Source organism: Danio aesculapii, chromosome 20 (assembly GCF_903798145.1).
Source record: "Danio aesculapii chromosome 20, fDanAes4.1, whole genome shotgun sequence".
Taxonomy (NCBI): Eukaryota; Metazoa; Chordata; class Actinopteri; order Cypriniformes; family Danionidae; genus Danio; species Danio aesculapii.
In genome coordinates, this window is record NC_079454.1 from 22,294,263 (window position 1) to 22,315,462 (window position 21,200).

The following is a 21,200-nucleotide window of genomic DNA, read 5'->3' on the forward strand; positions in this document are numbered from 1 at the left end:
AGAAAGGTTAGTTTCGAGCCTGGATGTGTAAATGGTCTTTTCCGGAAAAAAGCTTTTTTGAATTTTTTTTGTTCTGGAAATTTTCCAGATATTTACCGGTATCACTGTGTGAAAGGGGCTAATGTCTAGTAAAATGGCATTCAAACTCACATTATTTATTCATGTTAAATGCTTATAAAACACATGAGGTTTACCTGAGGTGATCATTGTCAGTTTTCTGTTGTTCAGCTGCAAGAAACAGCTGAGAATTAAAATATAATTTTTTTATTTAATTGTGTTGGTTAGGACAAAATCTTTTAGCATGGAAAATATTTTTTCTATCGCGTGGTGTTGCTTTTATTTAGAACACGGCTTAAATCAGCCATTAGGCTCGATAATCAGGCACACTCCTGTTGGTGTCGTCAATCTGGCAACCTGCTCTTGCATTTGTTTTGAACCAGGAGTGCAATACCTAGTTCAACCACTGGGTGTCAAACTTGCTTCCTGCACCTTTCATTTTAGTCTTGCAAACTTGACAATTATCAATGATTAGACTATGCGCAACAATCATTTTAGTTAGCTGTTTGTAGCATAAACACGGTGCTGCTGGTAAACGTACATCCATTGAAAACAGTGTATAATGAAATATTTTTGTGTAAATAACATCTTTCGTCGGTCTAAGAAGAATGTATGTCATATAGGTTTTTATGATGTCGTGAAGGTGAGTCAATGATGACAGATTGTTCTTTAGTTAGGAGAACTATCTATTAATACCTTGTGGCTTGCCACTTGGAAGGAGATGATTGTTCAAATTCTGGCAAAAACCCAGACAGATGTTTGCTTGACATTGATGTACTTCCTCGTGCTACAAGACGCATTACTATGAAAATCAAGTGGTGCAGCCAAACCTGTACCACATGTCTGTTGTGAATTGTGCTTCTGTTGTGCCCTCCATTAAACCTGAATTTCTTGTACCTTTCAGTTAGTTATTCTAGCAATCATTTGACCTTATGATAGGTTCAAGTGTGTGTGTCTGTACATGCATATGTTGTATGTGTATATGCACTGCATTTTTATTAACCATCAATAACAAAGATTAATAAATGATGCAAAATATAGAGTATTGCTCATTGGTTCATGTTGCATGCAAATCATGCCAACAAATGAGGCCTAATTATAAAGGGCTATCGGTTTATTTGGTTTTATGGTTATTGAAGTGTGCTCTTGTGAATTTATTTATTTATTTTTTCTACAGATATTGCGATTTATTTATTTATTTATTATTTTTTTTTTTTCAATTTGATTTGCGATTTAATTTTGTAGTCAAGCTTCAGCTCGACAATCTTTGTCGTTGCTTCTTTCTGCTAAAAGTCAGAAAGTGTTAAAAAAATGAACTGAAAAGATATTAACTTAAACATTTATTCAAATTTGTTTTTAAATATTCAGAAATTAAACCCTTGTTTTTCTCTAGAGAAAACAGTAAGCACAAATAAAATGACCTTACCTTTCTGTAAACAAGTTGAACTCAAATTAGGGAGATAGTGTAGCTTATTATACAGACAAAAATAATAATAATTATAAAAATACAGAACACTCAGTAAACTAATATGGCTGATAAGATCCTTTCTGTAGCTTATATTGTCTAAAACAAAATAATTATCCAGATGCTACACAAAATCTCATGATATTAAACGTACAGCTGTGGTACTCCAAAATGGCTAAAATAGGTGCGAGACGGAAGTGTATATCTCCTATCCTGCGTTCAGTGGAGGTTTTTTTAAAAACCCTCTTTTGTCACTGCATTAAAAGACACCATGTCTTTAGCGAGGTAGTGCTTTAGTTATCTCCTGGGTAGGCTTGCACCAGCTGTTCGTAAGTTCTTTTTTAAACTGGGAGGTAAAGTCCACACTATAGAGGCTTTGTAACTACTAGCTAGTTTTTTGTAACTAGATTTGTTAACAAGTTCGTAAAGCAAACTAGTTAGTAGGTCGTAAGCTCTCCGCGAAGTCGTGCGTATAGTCACATTGAATGATGTAATGTCCAATAAGAAGCATTTAAAATTGCGGTGAATTGATTTACAATTCTGCAACTAATGCATCTATATATAACTGTCCGATGAAAATGCAATGACAAATTCTATTTTTATAGTACATTACATTACAGTCAGTCACTACAGATGATGCACATACCTGCATCGCGAGCTGTGAGTGTGATTTTGAAACCAAAATATTCCCATTTTATCGATGTCCTGTTTTTCTTTTATATTAATTTGTCTATTAATGCTTCTGAAGCAGCAGACGGCATTATCCCAATTTTTTGCGCTTTCCTGTTTGTTTGTTTTTTTTGTTTTTTAATGTGGGTGTTTCGCATAGTTTAGGATTGGGCGATGTCGACCAATTTGTTATCATACGATGTCTAATGTGAAACGTCGCGATGGACGATGCCATCTTCGCCATAGGCGGAGGTGAATTAATTATTCATGAATAATTAATTAATTCATAACTAATTAATTATTTGTAGCCTACCGTTTCAACTACCTGACCCGCATGGTCTGTTTTACCCATAACCAAATCTTAAATAAATAAAGATAAGTTACACACAAATTTCCACCTGTGAATCATTTTTTCTGCAGGACTCTGGCATGAATAGGCAGAGTGATCTGTGTCGTTATAATGGTGTCGACAAACTTGGCCGGTAAAAAAGGTGCACAACCAACAGTACCAACTGAGGTTTTCACTAAAATTACTAAGTACAAGAGTGAAAGATTAAAGCAGTGTACTGACACTATGACACCTTAGCTGATAGATTTAAAAGACCGAAGAGTCGTTGGATAGAGACAAGATTATTAAATATCACGTTTAACAACTATAGTGAGACGTGATCCAGCGGTACATCCTTTATGACCTGTCAGATGTGCACTACTCTCTGGAGCTAAGACAAGCGCATGACAGTGTGTGTGGCTGTGTGTGCGTGTGTGGTCACGTGATGTGCGAAGGGCTGTTCAGAAATGCTAGGTAAAACACAGTGTGGATGTGAATCATTTTCATTCTAAAATGCCATTTTAAAACTAAGAGTATTAGTGTAAACTGAGCTTAAGTGTGTATTTTTCACGAGTGGGTTTGCGACGGGGGCGGGATGGAAGATCGGCGATGCCGGCTCAACATCTTGTTGTCTAGTGGCCATCGGCGATGGACGATAGCATCATCTATCGGCCCAACCCTAGTTCGGTTGCGCAATTCTGATTGGGCAGAACAAAAGTGTGCACACTCAATTGGCTAGTAAGACTGTTACACACAGACGCCATGCACGCATTTGCTCTGGGCGGGGGAAATTAAATAATACATATTTCATATCGAAGCCTCAGGTTCAGCTAATCGCAACGTTTTAAATTGCGATTCGATTAATCTCACAGGTCTAGTGTGTAGCATGTGCACAGTAAAAAGTGATGAATGAAACTTGGTCAGAAAGCAATAATAATACTTTGTTTAATGGTCATAGTTTTTTTTCTTTAACGTAATAGCATTTCTAGTGTTAGTACTGTTTTTGAGGTAGGGTTTCGTCTAGTTCTGCAGGATTCATACCCACAGAGCAGCATCTCTGATTTCACTTCCGCCATTTAGATAATATGCTTTGCAGAATCTTAGAAAGAAGCATTAAGAGTTTCTGGTCACCGCTTGAAAGAATTGACTTATTTAGTTGTTTACAGTAAAGGCATTTTCTCAGAAAACGTTGGCATCTGTGTGCTTGCCTCAATCTGTTGCTTATATCTCACATGGTATGTAAAGGCTTATGGTGTTTACATGACATCATTCAACTTCAGAGTTGATCGAGATAAGATGCATTTGGCTAACCACAGATTGCACATTCCAGTGGCATTTTTATAAATGATTGGCTTTTGATCAGTATTTCTCTGAACAGAGGACAATATTTGGATTTTTTTTACAAATCAGTCTGTTCTTTTATGCCTTCTTTTGTTTTCTAGACAATTATTCAAGCAAATCTGCCTCCTCCATCAGCACATGATACATAGCTGCTAGGCTTAATGTTACTTTATGTGCTTCTACTTGTAAAGGAACGTCAACTGGAAGTGACAGTAAACCTGATGTTACAGAATGTTCTCTGCAAATAATACTTGGACTGGGTTGACCTTACCAAAGTTAATTGGTTTCATTGTTCTTCATTTTAAAGACTCAGCATTACTTTTAAATGATAAGATCAGGTTTAGTTTGCACAGTTTTTGTTGTTTTTGTTTTTGTTGATTGATTTTTGATTTTGACATTTGATTGCTAATGTGGTGTGACTGTTGTCTCAGATCAAGCAGTCCATCTTTTCCTTTTTACTGTTGATTATAACACTTTAATACACAAGAGAGGATATTCATTGGTGTTAAAGGAAACAAACACAATTTATGAAATTGTCTCATCATCAATTATTGTATCAACTGTGTAAATACATAAAAGATCAAGGCAGTTTGAGTATTCGTTTGTGTCTTTTGACACCAAAAGCATGGCTCTGAACTAGGAAAGTTTCTCCAAAACATTTCTGGGCTAGAAGGAAGATCTGCTTGTGTCATGGGCTGAGGGGGATGTTACCATGACCAATGTGATGAAGAGAAACACAATTGAGCACCAAATGGTAGCAGAACACAACTCTGATCAATTTATCGCTTCTAAGTCTCATTTATTCATTCATTCATTTTCTTTTCAGCTTAGTCCCTTTATTAATCAGGGGCTGCCACAGCAGAATGAACCGCCAACTAATCCAAAATATGTTTTACGCAGCGGATGCTTTTCCAGCTGCATCCCAACATTGGCAAACACCCATACACTCTTGGATTTACACTCATACACTATGGCAAATTTAGCTTATTCAATTCACCTACTGTATAGTGCATGTCTTTGGTCTGTGGGGGAAACCGGAGCACCTGGAGGAAACCACGCGAAACCCATGCGAACACGGGGTGAACATGCAAACTCCACAAAGAAATGCCAACTGACTCAGCCGGGGCTCAAACCAGCGACCTTCTAGCTGCGAGGCAATCGTGCTACCCACTGCACCACTTTGACCCCCCCCTCCCCCCATATCTATCTATACAAGCTAATGTTATACAATGTATTGGTACTAGAATATTATCGCAAACCCTGGCTCTTAACATGATACGATTCCTTATTATAGTACATGTTTTCCGCTACACTCATTCTTCCATGGCGGGGGCGCCACGCCAAAATTCATCCCGCCATGGCTACATTACAGCTTCTCATTCAATACATTTTATTTTTTGAATAGCGGGTGATAATCGCACCAAAACGTATTAAAGGGTAAGTGAACTATAACCACGTGAACTTTTCTGTAACCGTAGTAGTGCTGTGCGTCATTTGTTTAACCCTTTAAGGTTACGTGTTGACTGACTGACTGACAGGTGCGTGATGCGTGAGGCCAGCAAACACGACGTTTAGCCGTTTCACTTTACTTCAGGATGCATTAATACCACTCTGTAGGTCTATTGGAGACATTCATAAATTTTCCTAGCAAATCTAATAAATGTTGGAGACATACTCGTTACATAAACACACAAATCACACAGCAGCATTTATTTGAGAGCGCACAAGAAGATCTGCGCTCAGTGTTGCCAGATGATGCTGACTGTTTCCAGCCCAAAAGCTGTCGAGATCACAAGCATTTATATACTGTTCTAAGCATACAGTATGTATGCGAAGAACGGGGGCTATGGCATCTCTTTAGGAGATCAAAACAGATTTATGAGGGCAGACCGGGCTGGCGGGCACGCCGTTGCAAAACCGGCCAAATTTTCACTACCCGCCTATGTCACTTTTTACCCGCAAAAATAAATTCAAAACCGCCCAATCTGGCAACACTGTGCGCTTGAGCAGCGCGTATTTGAGGGCGCCCAAGAAGCTTTGTGCACAAGCAGAGGAAATTGGCGCACAAGCAAAGAGATCCGCATGCATGCGATCTCGACTCATAATATAATCATAATCACAACATTTGTCATTGAAATAACGCCACAGGTAGTTAGTAGATCTGTGTAAAAAAAGGCCTGCCGCCACAGCTGGAAAAAAATCCTAGAGGAAACACTGTAGTAGTACCGGTATTTTAGTGATAGCAGTGTTCGCCAATAGGAGGCAGTCTGGGGGCATCCATTAGCATTAATAGCAACATTGTATTTGGCACCTCCATATTTGTGTTGCAGGGACTCTGGGAGTAATCAGTGTCGATGTTAGAGTATAGCTCGTAGATAAGCAAAGTTTCTTTTATTTTTTTGGTGATTTTTGCCTTTTAATTTACATTGGACAGTAGTTAGACAGGATGCAGAGAAAGCAAGGAGAGATGGCATTAGGGTTGCAGTGATTAACTATTTGTACGATTAATCACGCTTTTAAATCGTCATGGTTAATTAATTGTAAGGGCCTCTCAACACCTCGTTTTTGCATTGAACAAAGTTATGCCAACTGTGCGCTAATTTGAAGTTCTGAGCTTGTACACCGAGACTAATACGCACGCACACTGGATTAATTATGGCTGAGGGCCGTTCACATATTGTGGGTTTTTCACTCGCAAGTTCGTTTTCCAATGGAGGCACAGAGCGCGTGAGTGGTGTGATGCGCTGCCGCTTTCCAGGCGCACTTAGTTAAAAGAATGGCGCGAGCACACCACAAGTCATGTGACAAGAACTGGACCGATCAGCTTCATACTTTGTATGGAATATACACATTTCTATTCCAAAGAGAAAAAAATAGATACAAAATGAAAAATACCAAACATTTTTGTATTATAGTTGATCAAAAGTGCTTTTTAGACAGAAGTTCAGCAGACTTTGACTACATTTATTCTCTTTAAAAGGGAAATACTATGCTAATATGTAGCTTAGATTTACAGTAGATGGATACATCTTTTTATTTAATCTTTTTTTTATTTATTCATTGTTCTGTGATTTATTTTTAGTGTGAAAATATTACTTATGCTTCAGTGTCAAAAACTTTTTTCTCTCTTAAGTCCAAAGAGAAATGGCCTATTGCTTGTTTTTTATTTATTTTTTGTGCTGTATTCATTTGGTTACTGAGCAGTAATAAATAACACTTCAAAATTTAAGCAGTTTTCATGTGATTTTCTAGTCTAATCGTGATAACCGTGAAACTGTGATTATTCCCCAGACTCTAATCGTACAACCAAAATTTATAAAAGTTGCATCCCTAGATGGGATCAGGAAATGTCCATGAGCCGGGATTTGAACTCGGGACACCTGAAGCGTGTTATCACATTGCCCAGAATGCTATAGGTGAAGACAACAAAGCCATTCTTAGAAGGCTCAACAGATGAACTAGTTCCGAAATGGCCCTAGCACTAGCTCTGAGCTGGCACATGCTGGTAGAAAAAGGGTAATGATACAGAACCCTGGTTTCATAAGATTTAATGCTAGTCACTTTTATAGTTGATCATTGGTTAGACCGTAAAGCTTATCTTTGAATGAAAGTGAGTTTTTCCACACATTTATCTCCAGAAATATTGAGCCTTTGCTACTGCAGCACTTGTATTGAAAAAAAGCTGACATCCTTGAATATTTTTTTAACATGCCATGGCAGTGATTATTAAAATGCAGTAGACTCTGTGTCTGTGGTTTTGAGTGTACATAGTCGCCTGTTGAGCAACAAACATTAATCTGTTGCACCCTTAATTTAAAACCCTTATTCTTTACTCTTACATCTTAGAGCTTATGCTCTATTTGAAGCACTTTCACTTTTTGGGCTTGTCTTTGCGGTGCATGAACTTGCATAGCCTCTCCCTTTCTGTGTTCTCTTGAAGTTGTTTCAGTAGTGCTGTTAAAATGAAAAGTGGTGTTCGAATGAAGACTATGAGTTTGCGTTCATGGAATGTAAATGATCAGGCTTCTCAGTAAACTGCGGGTCGTCTCTTTTAGATGATGTAGCTGGCATCATCCCTTATGAACCTAAACAAATAATCACTCAGATGATAGTAGCGTGAAGACTTTTTATTTGACTTTATAAAACTCAACACATTACATCCCCCTCCACACATCAACATACCCACTTTCACCTCCGCAAGTATGCACTCAAGTATACACTTGCCGTGAAAAGGCTTTTTTTTATCCCCACTTGTCTAGCCCTGCAGGGAAAAATTGGAGAATTTAGCACCTACGCAAAAATGTTTGGATCACTGTGACGTGATTAGGAACCAGCCACGCACCTCTTTTTAATTTTTTTTTAATTTTCTGGTTGAGGCATATTAGAACAATTCTGTAGTCTGGTAAATGGCATCTAATTGTCTGCAGTGCATATGGTATAAAAAGTCACAGGTTATGTTATTTTAATATTTAAGTTTTAATATGCAATCAGTGTGGTGTCATGTAATTAGTTACTGTAATTAATAATATTTAATACTGTAAATCTGATGAAAAGGTAAAGTACGGGATTACTGTTCATTCATTCCTTCATTTTCTTTTAGGCTTAGTCCCTTTATTAATCTGAGTTCGCCACAGCGGAATGAACCGCCAACTTAACCAGCATATATTTTACGCAGCGGAGGCCCTTCCAGCCGCAACCCATCACTGGGAAACATCCACACACACATTTTTTGCATACCCAATTTACCTGTACCACATTTCTTTGGACTGTGGGGGAAACCAGAGCACCCGGAGGAAACCCCCGCGAACACGGGAAAAACATGTAAACTCCACACAAAAATGCCAACTGACCCAGCCAAGGCTCGAACCAGCGACATTCTTGCTGTGAGGTGAACGTGCTACCCTCTCTGCCACCGCGTCGCCTGGATTACTGTTCATATTTAGCTAATTTAATTATAGGTACTTACACTTGGCTATACTTGCGGTTCATTCACTTTCTCGATTCGCGTTGATTTTGAAATGTGTATTTTGAATTGTTTGTATTTGTCAATAATCGATTTCCTATAAAATTGATAAATTTTTCTTGATTATATGACAATGCTAAATGTCAAAAATTATTCTTACATTACTAGCGTAAACATAGTCAGCTTCACCCTTACTACAGTAGCTATGTTTCCATCCAGAGGTGCAAATTAAATTTATCCGCAAAACTGAAACATGGTATAAAAGATGTGCAAATAAAGCAGCGTTTCCATCCAACGAGTCAAAGAGAATAAAATCGTTACTTCCTGATTAACTTGTGCCAAATATCAAAAGTTAAAACGGAGTTTGCTTAGGTAAGAGAAGCTGCGAGAATATTTTCTTTATTTAATAAATTACTTGCGCCTCAGAAGACAAATGCCAACACGCAATGAACAATGAACTTTTGAAGGCATGAGACGTGGAGCACAGATCCTCTTGACAGGTAATTAATAATATAATAACACTAATACTGAAATGGTTGAGGCTTTTTAGAAAACGACAACCAAACTAAAACAACATTTCAGGTATTTTACAATGTGCTCAGCCTGCTGGTTGGTCCATTCACACACATTATCATCAAATGATCTCTTATAACAAAATCACATCCCTTTTTTAATGCGCATACTGGAATTTGTTCAGTAAAAGTGTTTTCGTCATAGTTTATTCACATATTTTCTTATCAAATAAAAAGTTTATCATTTTCAAAATGTATGCACATCTTGGCAATTCCATCAACTGTTTTTTTTTTTATGCGCATCTGCAAAATGCACATAAACATAGGTGGATGGAAACGTAGGGTAAGGCAGTGGATTTGGTCACTATAACACTCGCACATGTTTGTTGTGTTTTGGATAAACGCAGCACTATATAATGCAATGAAGAGGGCAGAGTTTGTATGATTGCATGAAATGAATGATTTTTTCACAAAAACTGATTTTTTTAAATAACAAAACAAACTCAAATTTAAACTTTAAAATAATTAAGTTTCTATTGTATGTGCACTGAGACTTATGTGGATGACTATTTAGTCAAGTAATTTAATTACTAACTGAATAACTAAGGCCCAATCCCAATTGCATTTTTGTACCCAACCCATTCCCCTTGGCCCTTGAAACAGAGTGTGAGGGGGAAGGGCTTCAAAATGTACACCTAAGAAATGGGACAGCACCTGCACACATCATCATACGTCATCACGATCTCATGTTTCATATGAGATCGACGATCACGACTGCTGTAGTTATTCCAGTTGCGTAATTTTTTTTTTATTATTTATCTTCAGTAAATCACAGAAGGCACATATCATGTTAACATAACGATATAACGTGGCATTAAGCTTGTAACTGTACTGTGCATTTACACCGTGGCCATATTCATCTATGTAAAAACACAAAAACAACATTAACATTATAGAAGACACTGTAAAAAGGTAAGTCCCAGCCACTAGACTTTTCTGACAGAGTATTCCAGTGTCATCGAGTGACAGAATGTTGTGGTATTACTATACAGGAGTTATTATTATGGATTATAGAAAGTGAAATTCTGCTGTTTTTATTTTAGCAATTTCTTTTTAAAGCATGACTGTAAACCTCAAATGCGGTTATAAATGTATTAAAACATGCCTTTTTGTTGTAAAAATTCATAATAATGACAAAAAAATACTAAGTTGTGGATCTCCTTATTTCCGGGTGCAGCTATGCTGTCATTGTAAATGGTGTATTCTGGGAAATTTTCTTACCCATTGGATTCAATCTAGCCAACGGTATCTAGCCCTTGCCTTTAGCCCTACGCCTTCAAAGCTAAAGAGAATTGGGACACCAATAAGGGTAAGGGGAAAGGCTAAGCGGTAGAATTGGGATTGGGCCTAAGTTACTTTTCAGACAAAACACAATTGTAATGATGTAATTAGAAATGTATATATATTTTTAAAGTAACCTACATAACACAAGTGTACAATACATGATCAGCAAAATGACAACAATATTTTATTAATAAAATTATGTTTGTCACAATTATAAAATTCCACCCTGGAAAAAAAAACAATGAAATGCTTGTGCAAACGTATACATCTTATGATTTATGACACAAAATACAGTTTGTTCAACAAAAATAAAAGGTTTGGCCTTTTTAAATGTTAAAAGGATCCAATCTGAAATGAAAATTGATTGATTAAGCAGTAAATGTAGTAGTTTATAAAAATGCAAACAGAAAGCATAAAGCTAGAATAAAACAGCCAGTTTTGTTTAAAAGCAATAGCTGTATTCAGATATTCAAACAACATTTTAATTTTGAAGTCCATGAAAATTTAGTGAAAATTAAAAAATACGGTGAAGGATTTAAAAAGAAGAAACAAATTAAATGCTCTTGGTGCATCATAAAATATAGTTTAAAAATAATATTAGTTCAGAAAAAAATTTAACACACGTTGTTTGTAGCCTGCTACTTAATATTTCATCGGCAAGATGCAACTTCTTTGTTAGCAAACAATTTATTTGCGATTCGATTCTTTCAAGTGAACTAATCAAACTGCACTTATAAAATGCAGTGTTTCACACAAATCATTCATATTGTCCCAACACAAATGAATTAAGTTTACAGATTTAAGTGGATTAAACATAAAAAATGTAGTTGTCCCAACAAAATCTCAATAATTGTGTTATTTCAGCTCATTTTAAATAAGCAGTTTGTACAAACAAGCAACACTTTTTTTATTTGAGTGTGTTTAACAGTCATTAGTGAATCTGATCCATTCTAGTCTGTAAACATAATCAAAGATGACTGGAAATTCCTTAATCAAAAGGATGTGATATTTTCTAAACATGTAGCAAAGCGGCTTGAGCACAAAGATTACAAAGACCTTTCAGGCATTTAACTAGCTGCTCTTGGATTAATGGAGCAATTCTGACACCATACAGAGCTACGAGACTGAAGTTTGTTCCGCTTTCTCAGTCCTCCCTCCAAAACAGCCACGTTTTGGAGCCAAAAGATACAGGTCATTAGCACGAAAAGCAGCATTGCCCAAAGCAAACATGACCCCGTCCGATCCACTGACCATGCTTGGTATGCAGGTTCACTTTCCACACTCTCGTTTTACACTGGTGCCTCAGGTAACTGATGACTGTTTCCATTAATGGAGCTTTGCTTCTTATTAACAGATCAGACCTGCAACCATGATTAGGTAGGTCACACTTAAGCTGTTCAACTGGAAAAGGTGCTGCATTTTTTAAATAGCACGGTGTCTATTCATTCAGAAGTGTAATGAAGCCTTGGATTATTTCTGGCTTTGTGCTTGAAACGGAACATCCAGTTTATTTGCTAACCAGGCATGCAGCATTTAGAATTTATAAGAGTGTGAAGCTTATAATCAACTACACATACACACACACACACACACACACACACACACACACACACACACACACACACACACACACACACACACACACACACACACACACACACACAAACAATTGTGACAGTGGGTTCAAAGGGATACCTCACAAACAGATTAGGTCATTAAGTATAAATGTGCAAAATTATGGATATCTTTTTTTTTTAGACCATGAAAGGAGTTTATTTTTATAATTTCAAGATAGTACTTGTCCATAAAATGGCAGTTAATTGTGACCAGGATTAAGCTATTTAAAGAAAATAGGTAAGTGGTAAAATAGATAAGAAAGTATCACAGAATTGTCCCAAGTTACACAGTTGGGATGTGATTTCCAAGTTTGTGTGGGTGCATGCAGTGTGGTTCAGTGAAAACGGTTCAATCTACTCACAGTTCGGTATGTCTCACGGTTTTAGGGTCACGGTTTCGGAATAGTACAGTATGTGCTATGTTTAGAAAAATTGGCTTTTCTGAAAAATTCAGGAAAAAAGAACCGGGGATAAAATGGACAATATACAGTTGAATTAAAAATTATTAGCCCACCCTGAATTATTAGCCCCTCTGATTATTTTTTCCCCCAATTTCTGTTTAACGGAGAGAAGATTTTTTTCAACACATTTCTAAACATTCATTCATTCATTCATTCATTCATTCATTCATTCATTTGTTTATTCATTTTCTTTTTTGGCTTAATCCTTTTATTATTCTGGGGTTTTAGTAAACTTATCCAGCAAATGTTTTACGCAGCGGATGCCCTTCCAGCTGCAACCCATCACTGGGAAACATCCACACACATCCATTCACAAACATACATTCATTCATTTATTTTCTTTTCGGCTTAGTCCCTTTATTAATCAGGGGTAGCCACAGCGGAATGAACCGCCAACTTATCCAGCTTGTTTTTTACGCAGCGGATGCCCTTCCAGCCGCAACCCATCTCTGGGAAATTATATGATTTTCCACATGAAGTATGGTAATCACAATAACAAAAATATAAAATCTGATGCATAACAATGTTGTATACTTTTTATTTATATAATAAAAGCACAAGAAACGCCACAAGATACCGATTATGCTGAGCCATGGCTAATTTTAAAGTTCAGACAGATCTCCTACAGTAATTCACTCTTTTGTATTGGATGAATAGATACTGTGGGTGTAAGCATCAAGCGCCCATGAAAAGAAAATTACTCATTTCCAAAACCTTCCTATTATAAATGTTATAAGCTACTTGTTCTCAACTATAATACATGGTCCTGATCTTGTGTGTGTGGTAAGACAACTATTGCGTGCAAATTCTTGAAGATCGAGGCTATACTGTGAATATCCCTGTAACACTTTCCTTTGAGAAAATGTGACATTTTGTGTTAAACTTTTATGCCAGGCATTCTACATGATGTATAATCTTTCATTTACTATTCAGCTAGTTGAAATGACTTTCCAAAAATGTGTGAGTTCCAAATAATTCATCCCAATACATGGTATAAAGAAAAGACGATGCATTTTACAAGTGTAAGTAGGAAAAGCACAAGTAGAGTTCAAGCACAAACACAGACACACACACATTGGGCCGATCCCCAATCATCTTGAGTAACACCAGCAATCTTTTCAAGAAACATGTCCGTTCTTGTGAGATTGATGCTTCACAGAAATCCCTGTCTTCAGGCATTGTAGAGATCAAAAGTGTTAAAGGTTTATATAAAAGAGTGAGCAATGTACTTAGTACTGTACATGCACTGTACTCAAAACCTGAGCTCTGGCTGTTCTTGCTAAGGTTTTTAGAGCTACACACCCTGTCTTATTGTGTTTTGACTAATCGTATGCACAAATCTACAAGTCGAGCTTGAGAAGAAGTTGCTATTTAATGATTTATTAATTAAGATTAAATATGAAGATTAAAAGTGTGATTGTTATTTTGTTCAAGAGTAGTGTTATTGTTTAAGTTCAACAGTAGTAATAGTAGTATTAGTAATAATAACAATTATCATTATGTGATGAAATTTTCCTATACTGGGGTGCAGCTGGAAGGGCATCCGCTGCGTAAAACATATGCTGGATAAGTTGGTGGTTTATTCCGCTGTGGTGACCCCTGATTAATAAAGGGACTAAGACGAAAAGAAAATAAATGAATGAATGAATGTGATGACAAGGTAGCTCAGTGGTTAGCACTGTCGTCTCACAGCAAGAAGGTTGCTGGTTCGAGTCCCTGCTGGGTCAATAGGCATTTCTGTGTGGAGTTTGCATGCTCTATAGGTGAATTGAATAAACTAAATTGTCCGTGTGTGAACGAGAGTTTATGAGTGTTTCCCAGTATTGGGTTGCAGCTGGAAGGGCATCCACTGTGTAAAACATATGCTGGATAAGTTGGCGGTTCATTCCGCTGTGGCGACCCCTGATTAATAAAGGCACTAAGCTGAAGGAAAAATGAATATTAATAATAATTATTATTATTATTATTAGGGCTGGGCGATTTGGCCTAAAATCTAAATCTCGACTAATTAAACATTTTAACTCAGTTACAGTTAATGAAGGATTATTTTATTTATTTATTTTATATTTTTGCCCTCATAGTTCACTGAGATTTCTGAATGAAGCGTGCATTACAATGACTGCATTACTGCACTGTAAAGCCCAACAGTCAACTTTATCAAATGAAATGAGTGTAGTTAACTCAAAATGCACTGAAAGTTAATTCTACTCATTTGAAAAGAGTTTTGAACTCAGTGTTGAAGGTATTGAGTTAATTAAATACCTCATTACTACAACTTAAATGGAGTAAGTTCACAGTGCTCATATAGATTAGTTTTTATTACTCAAATGGTTTGTTGCAACCGGTTTCCTCAAACGGTTTGAGTTGCTTTAACTTACTGGGTTTTGCAGTACTCAGTTGGTTTGAGTTCTCTTCATTTATTGGGTTTTACTGTGCTCAGATTTCTTCGTTTCCTCAATAAGATTAAGTTCACAGTACTTATTAGGATTAGTTTTTAAACTTAAATGGTTTGTTGCAATCGGTTTCCTCAAATGGTTTGAGTTACCCTACCTTTTTGGGTTTTACAGTATTGATTTTAAAATAATTGAAAGAAACGCACATTATCTACTATATATAATTATTTATTGAAAATCAAAGTTGAACAACTGAAATTAAAACCCATATTGCCTAAAACAACAGTAAAAAAAAAAAACTAGGAAAAGTAATTAAAAAAAATTGACCTGGAAAAATTAGCTCGATTATAGATTCTCAACGTCGATTTCAATTACTTTTCGATTAATCACCCAGCCCTAATTATTATTATTATTTTATCCATTATTAAACAACAAAACCTTTAAAACCATTTTACCAAATGGTTTTTGCTTGTTGGATCTGTGAATATTTGCTTTTTATGTGATTTCTGGATGAATGAGATGTCTGGTTGCTTGGCAACTACATTAGTACTTACATTTGCATTATTTAAAACATCAGCCCTTGTCTAAGCTTGGAAAATACAATTTCTCTAGACAGTTCATCTTCTAAAGGAGAGCAAATATGTCTCAAGGACCCTGAAATTATGGTGTAGAAACAACTCTAATATTATATGAAACAAAACAAAAAAATTCTAAAGAGCCACTCATACAGTTGAACTGAGATTCTTTTGCATGTCACCTTTGGACATGGATTTTATACATTGATTTTGCTATTTCAAACATTACATGTCTTTTTAATTTTGCTTTTTTTTTTACAGAATGGAACAAAGAAGTCCTGGGACTTTATGCAAACTCATGATAGGTAAGGACATGTCTTTTATTTAATTTGTTTATTTGTCTATAAAGTTCATGCATCTATTTTTCAAGTAATACTAAACTCAAATTTAAGGCTTCTATGAGGGCTTTAATGAGAAATTTGCATGTGGATTTCCTGTTTGCCTGCCATATTCTCAAAAAGTGTCAGTCATTCAACATAATACTTCATGGCAAGAATAAACCTTGGAGGATTAGAGGCTTTTGGGAGTTAGAATGTCTCACGATGGCACAACAATAGGATGTTCTCCCCTGCCCAGAAAGTCATTGTGGCATCTTGATCTCTTTTCAATTCCGCCTTTTACACGCTCACATCTTCATAGAAATTTGTCATGAAAAATCTCTTTTTTTTTTCTCACTTCATGCAAAACTCTGTATTTAGCGCATTCAGGTAAACATTTTAAGACCTCTACCTGTCTTCATTGCAGTCACTGATCCCTGACTAGGCTTCAAGTGTCCCAAAGAGGCAGAAGCAGTTAAACTTCTGTTATGTTTCCCACACAACCTCTTCCCACCGACCCAGAGCATTCCTTGGGTCATTACACACCTAAGAGCGCCTCTTTGTACCTCTCCAATTGTCAACTGCTGCCCTGAGATCACAGTTGACCTTTCATAAAGGGTTCATTAAAGCTATCGGTGAGGATTGAGTCCCTCTGTGGCATATGCGTCAATATCTGCAGAGATTTTTATTTTCTCATAAAGCAGTCTGGAGATTCAATCATACTCTGTAAGAAGACCTGGTGGAACAAAGTAGCTACAAAGTCTCTGGCCGATGATATAAAAGTTACAGCATGTTCAGATATTAGGTTTCTTAAGAAGACCTTTGTTCTTCATTGAGGAACGTCTGGACCATGCCTGTGAGAAAATAGTCTATGAACCAAAAACAGAACATGGTGTTACAAGCTGACAGAAATTAAACATTCACAACATGAGAAGTAGTTTTTTGACTACTGTAAATTCAAAAGGTGGGAAAATACTACCAATCGGAGCATAAAAGCTTTTTAATTTGGACCAATTATGTTTTATTTTAATATGATGATTATCAGGATTATTCAGATAATCACTTCCATTCAGAAGTGAATTTATCCTGTTTGGAACACGCCACAAAAATTCATGTTTTTGACCCAGTCTTTTGTCAATCTAACCACTCAACACTAAATAGATGGTTTTTAAAATGTTTATGTATGTCCACTTTTGCAAGAGGTAGTCGAAATTGCATTTACTCAATAGTTTTCATGGTGTAAATTCTGATGTAGTTGAATGCATTACAGTTGCACCAAAACCCCACTTCCTTTCTGCCTGCTGACCTAATTCATAAACCTTATGGGATGTGTTGTTGAAGCGCATTAGTTAGACAGTCTTTAAACTTTGCAGTGTTTAAAGATAAATTTGTTTCGAAGATGAAACATAAAAACCACAATGTTCTCTTAAAAGTCCTGATTCAAACACAAAACTAAATTCACTAAAGAAACTAAATTCTCTCTTTCTCTTTTTTTAACATGATTTCGTAATGCATATGTACAGTATAGGCATGGGCCAGTATATGATAACCTTGGATAAAAATATCACAGTATGGGATTACTTCTCTAAAATATATTCTTTTTAAATGTCAGAGTAAAAAAAACAACAAATTTTCCCCTTTGAACACAATATATTTTATTTCGAAAAACATTTAAGATATTTTGTAACAGGAAACATGTCAGGCGAAATAATTCAAATGAATCATTGACTTCTGCTGTTTTCATTAGTATCAAAAACACAGATTTCTTTACAATTTTAAACTGCATTTTTAGATATCTTTTCTGCTGGAGATTCTGTTGTCCTAAAAAACTATAAAAAAAATAAAATAAAAAAACGTAAATAAACAATCTTACACATACTTTAGGAAAATTTGGGCAGTTTTAAAACTTTTTTACCTGACCTTAAAACTTTTAAAACCGCGGTATAACTTGAACACGGTTATCATCCCATGCCTACATATGTATACACAAATACCTGACAAATACAGTGTTTCCTCTTTTCCAGTTGTGGCGGCAGGCCTTTTTTTTTACAGAGATCTACTAACTACCTGTGGCGTTATTTCAATGACAAATGTCATGAGCGCAGTATTAGAAGTTGAGATCGCATTTATATAATAGCCTACAGCATGTGAATCTCTTTGCTTGTGTGCCGATTTCTTCTGCTCGTGCACAAAACTTCTTGCACGCCCCCTCAAATTTTCCAGCTTCAAGAGCGCGCAGATCTTCTTGTGCGCTCTCAAATAAACGCTGCTGAAGTGCGATTTAGTTCGTTTGTGTTACAAGAATGTCTCCAGCATTTATTAGATTTGCTAGGAATATTTATGAATGTCTCCAATAGACCTACAGAGTGGTATTAATGCGTCCTGAAGTAAAGTGAAACGGCTAGGCTAAACGTCGTGTTTGCTGGCCTCACGCATCACGCACCTGTCAGTCAGTCAGTCAGCACGTAACCTTAAAGGGTTAAACAAATGACGCACAGCACTACTATGGTTACAGAAAAGTTAGCGCTGTTACAATTTACTTACACTTTAATACATTTTGGTGCGATTATCACCCGCTATTAAAAAAATAAAATGTTTTGATTTTGAATGAGAAGCTGTAATGTAGCTGTGGCGGGATGAATGTTAGCGTGGCGCCCCGCCATGCAAGACTGAATGTAGCGGAAACCATGATATATTATCACTTTGAAAAACGGGAAACTGGTTGGAAATGTATGAGAAAGATGAATTACAGCACTGGGTATAAACAAAAATGTGTGTTTCTTGTCTTTTTGTGATGTGATCATCCTGAATCCATCTTAATAACAGGTGTAAATAGTGCCATTATGTCAAACCGGTTCTGGACAAGGTGCAAGAACAAACCGAAGCAGAGCTGGAGAGGCTCATGTTCAGGGGTTTCAATGAGGTTTGTTGTCAAGGGTTTGTTGAGGGTTTCATTTTATTTTCATTAATTGTGAGAAACTACAACATTGTGAACAGTTAATCATTGTTTAGATATTCTAATGCAGGGGTGCCCAAACTTTTTCGTATAAAGGGCCAAAAACCAAATATCAATATGAGGTGTGGGCCGAAGGTAAATATAACTATATTACATTAAAGTTGCCATGGTTAATTTTTCTAATCTATTTCCTAATATTTATAAATAAATAAAAAACATTTCTAATTGTAATAACTAATGCAGTATAACTTTTAAAATGATTGCTTGTTGCAATAAATCATAACAGTGGAATTCAGTGCTTTGCCTTAATTTGCTTACTAAGTAAAGTTTATTTATAAACTAATTTCGAGAGGATCACGTGCTTATGATTGCTTGCAGCCGGCCCTAGATTATTCAATTTATGATTCATCAATCAGACGATTCCTAAGCCACTATAAACACCCTAAATTCCATATAACAGCCATCTTCGTTTTGAAGAATCCCCCCTTCCACCCCTACTCCTCCTTCCCTAGATGGGTGGCACGGTGGCCCAGTGGTTAGCACTGTTGCCTCACAGCAAGAAAATCACTGGTTCTAGTCCTTACCAAGCCAGCGGATGTTTCTGTGCGGAGTTTACACGTTCTCCCTGTGCTCAAGTGGGTTTTCTCCCGGTTTCCTCCCACCGTCCAAAAACATGCAACTTAAGTTAATAAACGAATCCAAATCGGCACCATAGACATGCTCCTAGTTAATGGTTATCTCTTTAGAGCAATCACTATCTGTTCATTAGTTACTACCGGGGGGAGTTCTCGAGATCTACCTGAGCTCAAACTTCCCTCTCGACCTACAAACGGGAGGGAGCCCCAGGCTCGAGGATCTTATGAGCTCAGGGCTCTCTCCCAGGACAGCATGCCAAACAAGCTTAATAACCAATCATCAGCTAAGTGTGAACTCTTGAAAGTCTCTGCATTGTCCTCTATCCATCAGGTACATTTAAACTAAATCGGATTAATTTACAATATATAATTAAAACATTTAATTTCAATAAGCGGTGGTGCAGTGGCACAGTGGGTAGCACTCTCTCACGTCACAGCAAGAAGGTCGCTGGTTCGAGCCTCAGTTGGGTCAGTTGGTGTTTCTGTGTGGAGTTTGCATGTTCTCCCTGCGTTTGCGTGAGTTTCCTCCGAGTGCTTCGGTTTCCACTACAGTCCAAAGACATGCGGGACAGATGAATTGGGTTAGCTAAATTATCCGTAGTGTATATGTGTGATTTAGTGTCTATGGGTGATTCCCAGTGATAGGTTGCAGCTGGAAGGGCATCCGCTGCGTAAAACATATGCTGGATAAGTTGGTGGTTCATTCCGCTGTGGAGACCCCTGATTAATAAAGGGACTAAGCCAAAAAGAAAATGAATGAATGATTTTCAATGAACTTTTTTTAACAATAAAACAAGCAAACAAAAGATTACATTACATTTAAAAAGACAATCTTTAAACAGTCCCCATCATCCTCCCTCGCTTCTCAGATGGGATGGCAGGCCAAATCAAAGGTTTCTGTGGGCCAGTTTTGGGCACCTCGGTTATGAGTCATGAGACCATAGTATTCAAAAGAAACTCCAGATGATCAAACACCTGATCACTGTTACCCTGTTGAAGGCAGTTGTTTGCTGAAACACATAGGTGCAGTTTTAAGGAATAGCCATGTCAATAAAGGCTTTTTAATATTTTCAGATTTATAATCAGATCTTGGAGTCTAAACAAAATTTTTATTTATTTATTTTCCTTCGACTTAGTCCCTTTATTCTTCAGGGGTTGCCACAGCAGAATCAACCACTGACTTATCCAACCATCTTGCTGTGGAGCAACAGTGCTAACCACTGAGCCACCATGCCGCCGTATACAAATTTTAAAGAACTTAATTGATCAAACAGTAGAAGCATTCATGATGTTACAAATTTTCCATATTAAGTGCTGGTCTTTTGAAATTTAAATCTAGATGTAGCATTGTTTGCACAGATATTGCACAGGACAGCAGTTTTCAGCAATAATACCAAAGCAAGAGAATCAATCAGAAATCAAATATGTATTGAGAACCTAATCGGATGTCACACAGAAGAAGATATTGGCTGTTTATTAGTACCTATAAAGTATATATTCTTCAAGATATTCTACGTCTGTAATTTTACCCAATACCTAAAACCAACTACTACACTAATAACAATTAA

At 36.7% G+C, this 21,200-nt stretch overlaps 1 protein-coding gene across 1 annotated transcript in view; it reads left to right on the top strand.

Moving 5' to 3' along the window:
• Positions 1-21,200, top strand: part of nudt14 (nudix (nucleoside diphosphate linked moiety X)-type motif 14) — a 78,671-nt gene that overhangs the window by 20,975 nt on the left and 36,496 nt on the right. The window contains exon 2 of the mRNA XM_056481175.1: positions 15,986-16,029. Within this exon, the coding sequence (XP_056337150.1) occupies positions 15,986-16,029 (44 nt within the window). The remainder of the gene's footprint in view (positions 1-15,985; positions 16,030-21,200) is intronic.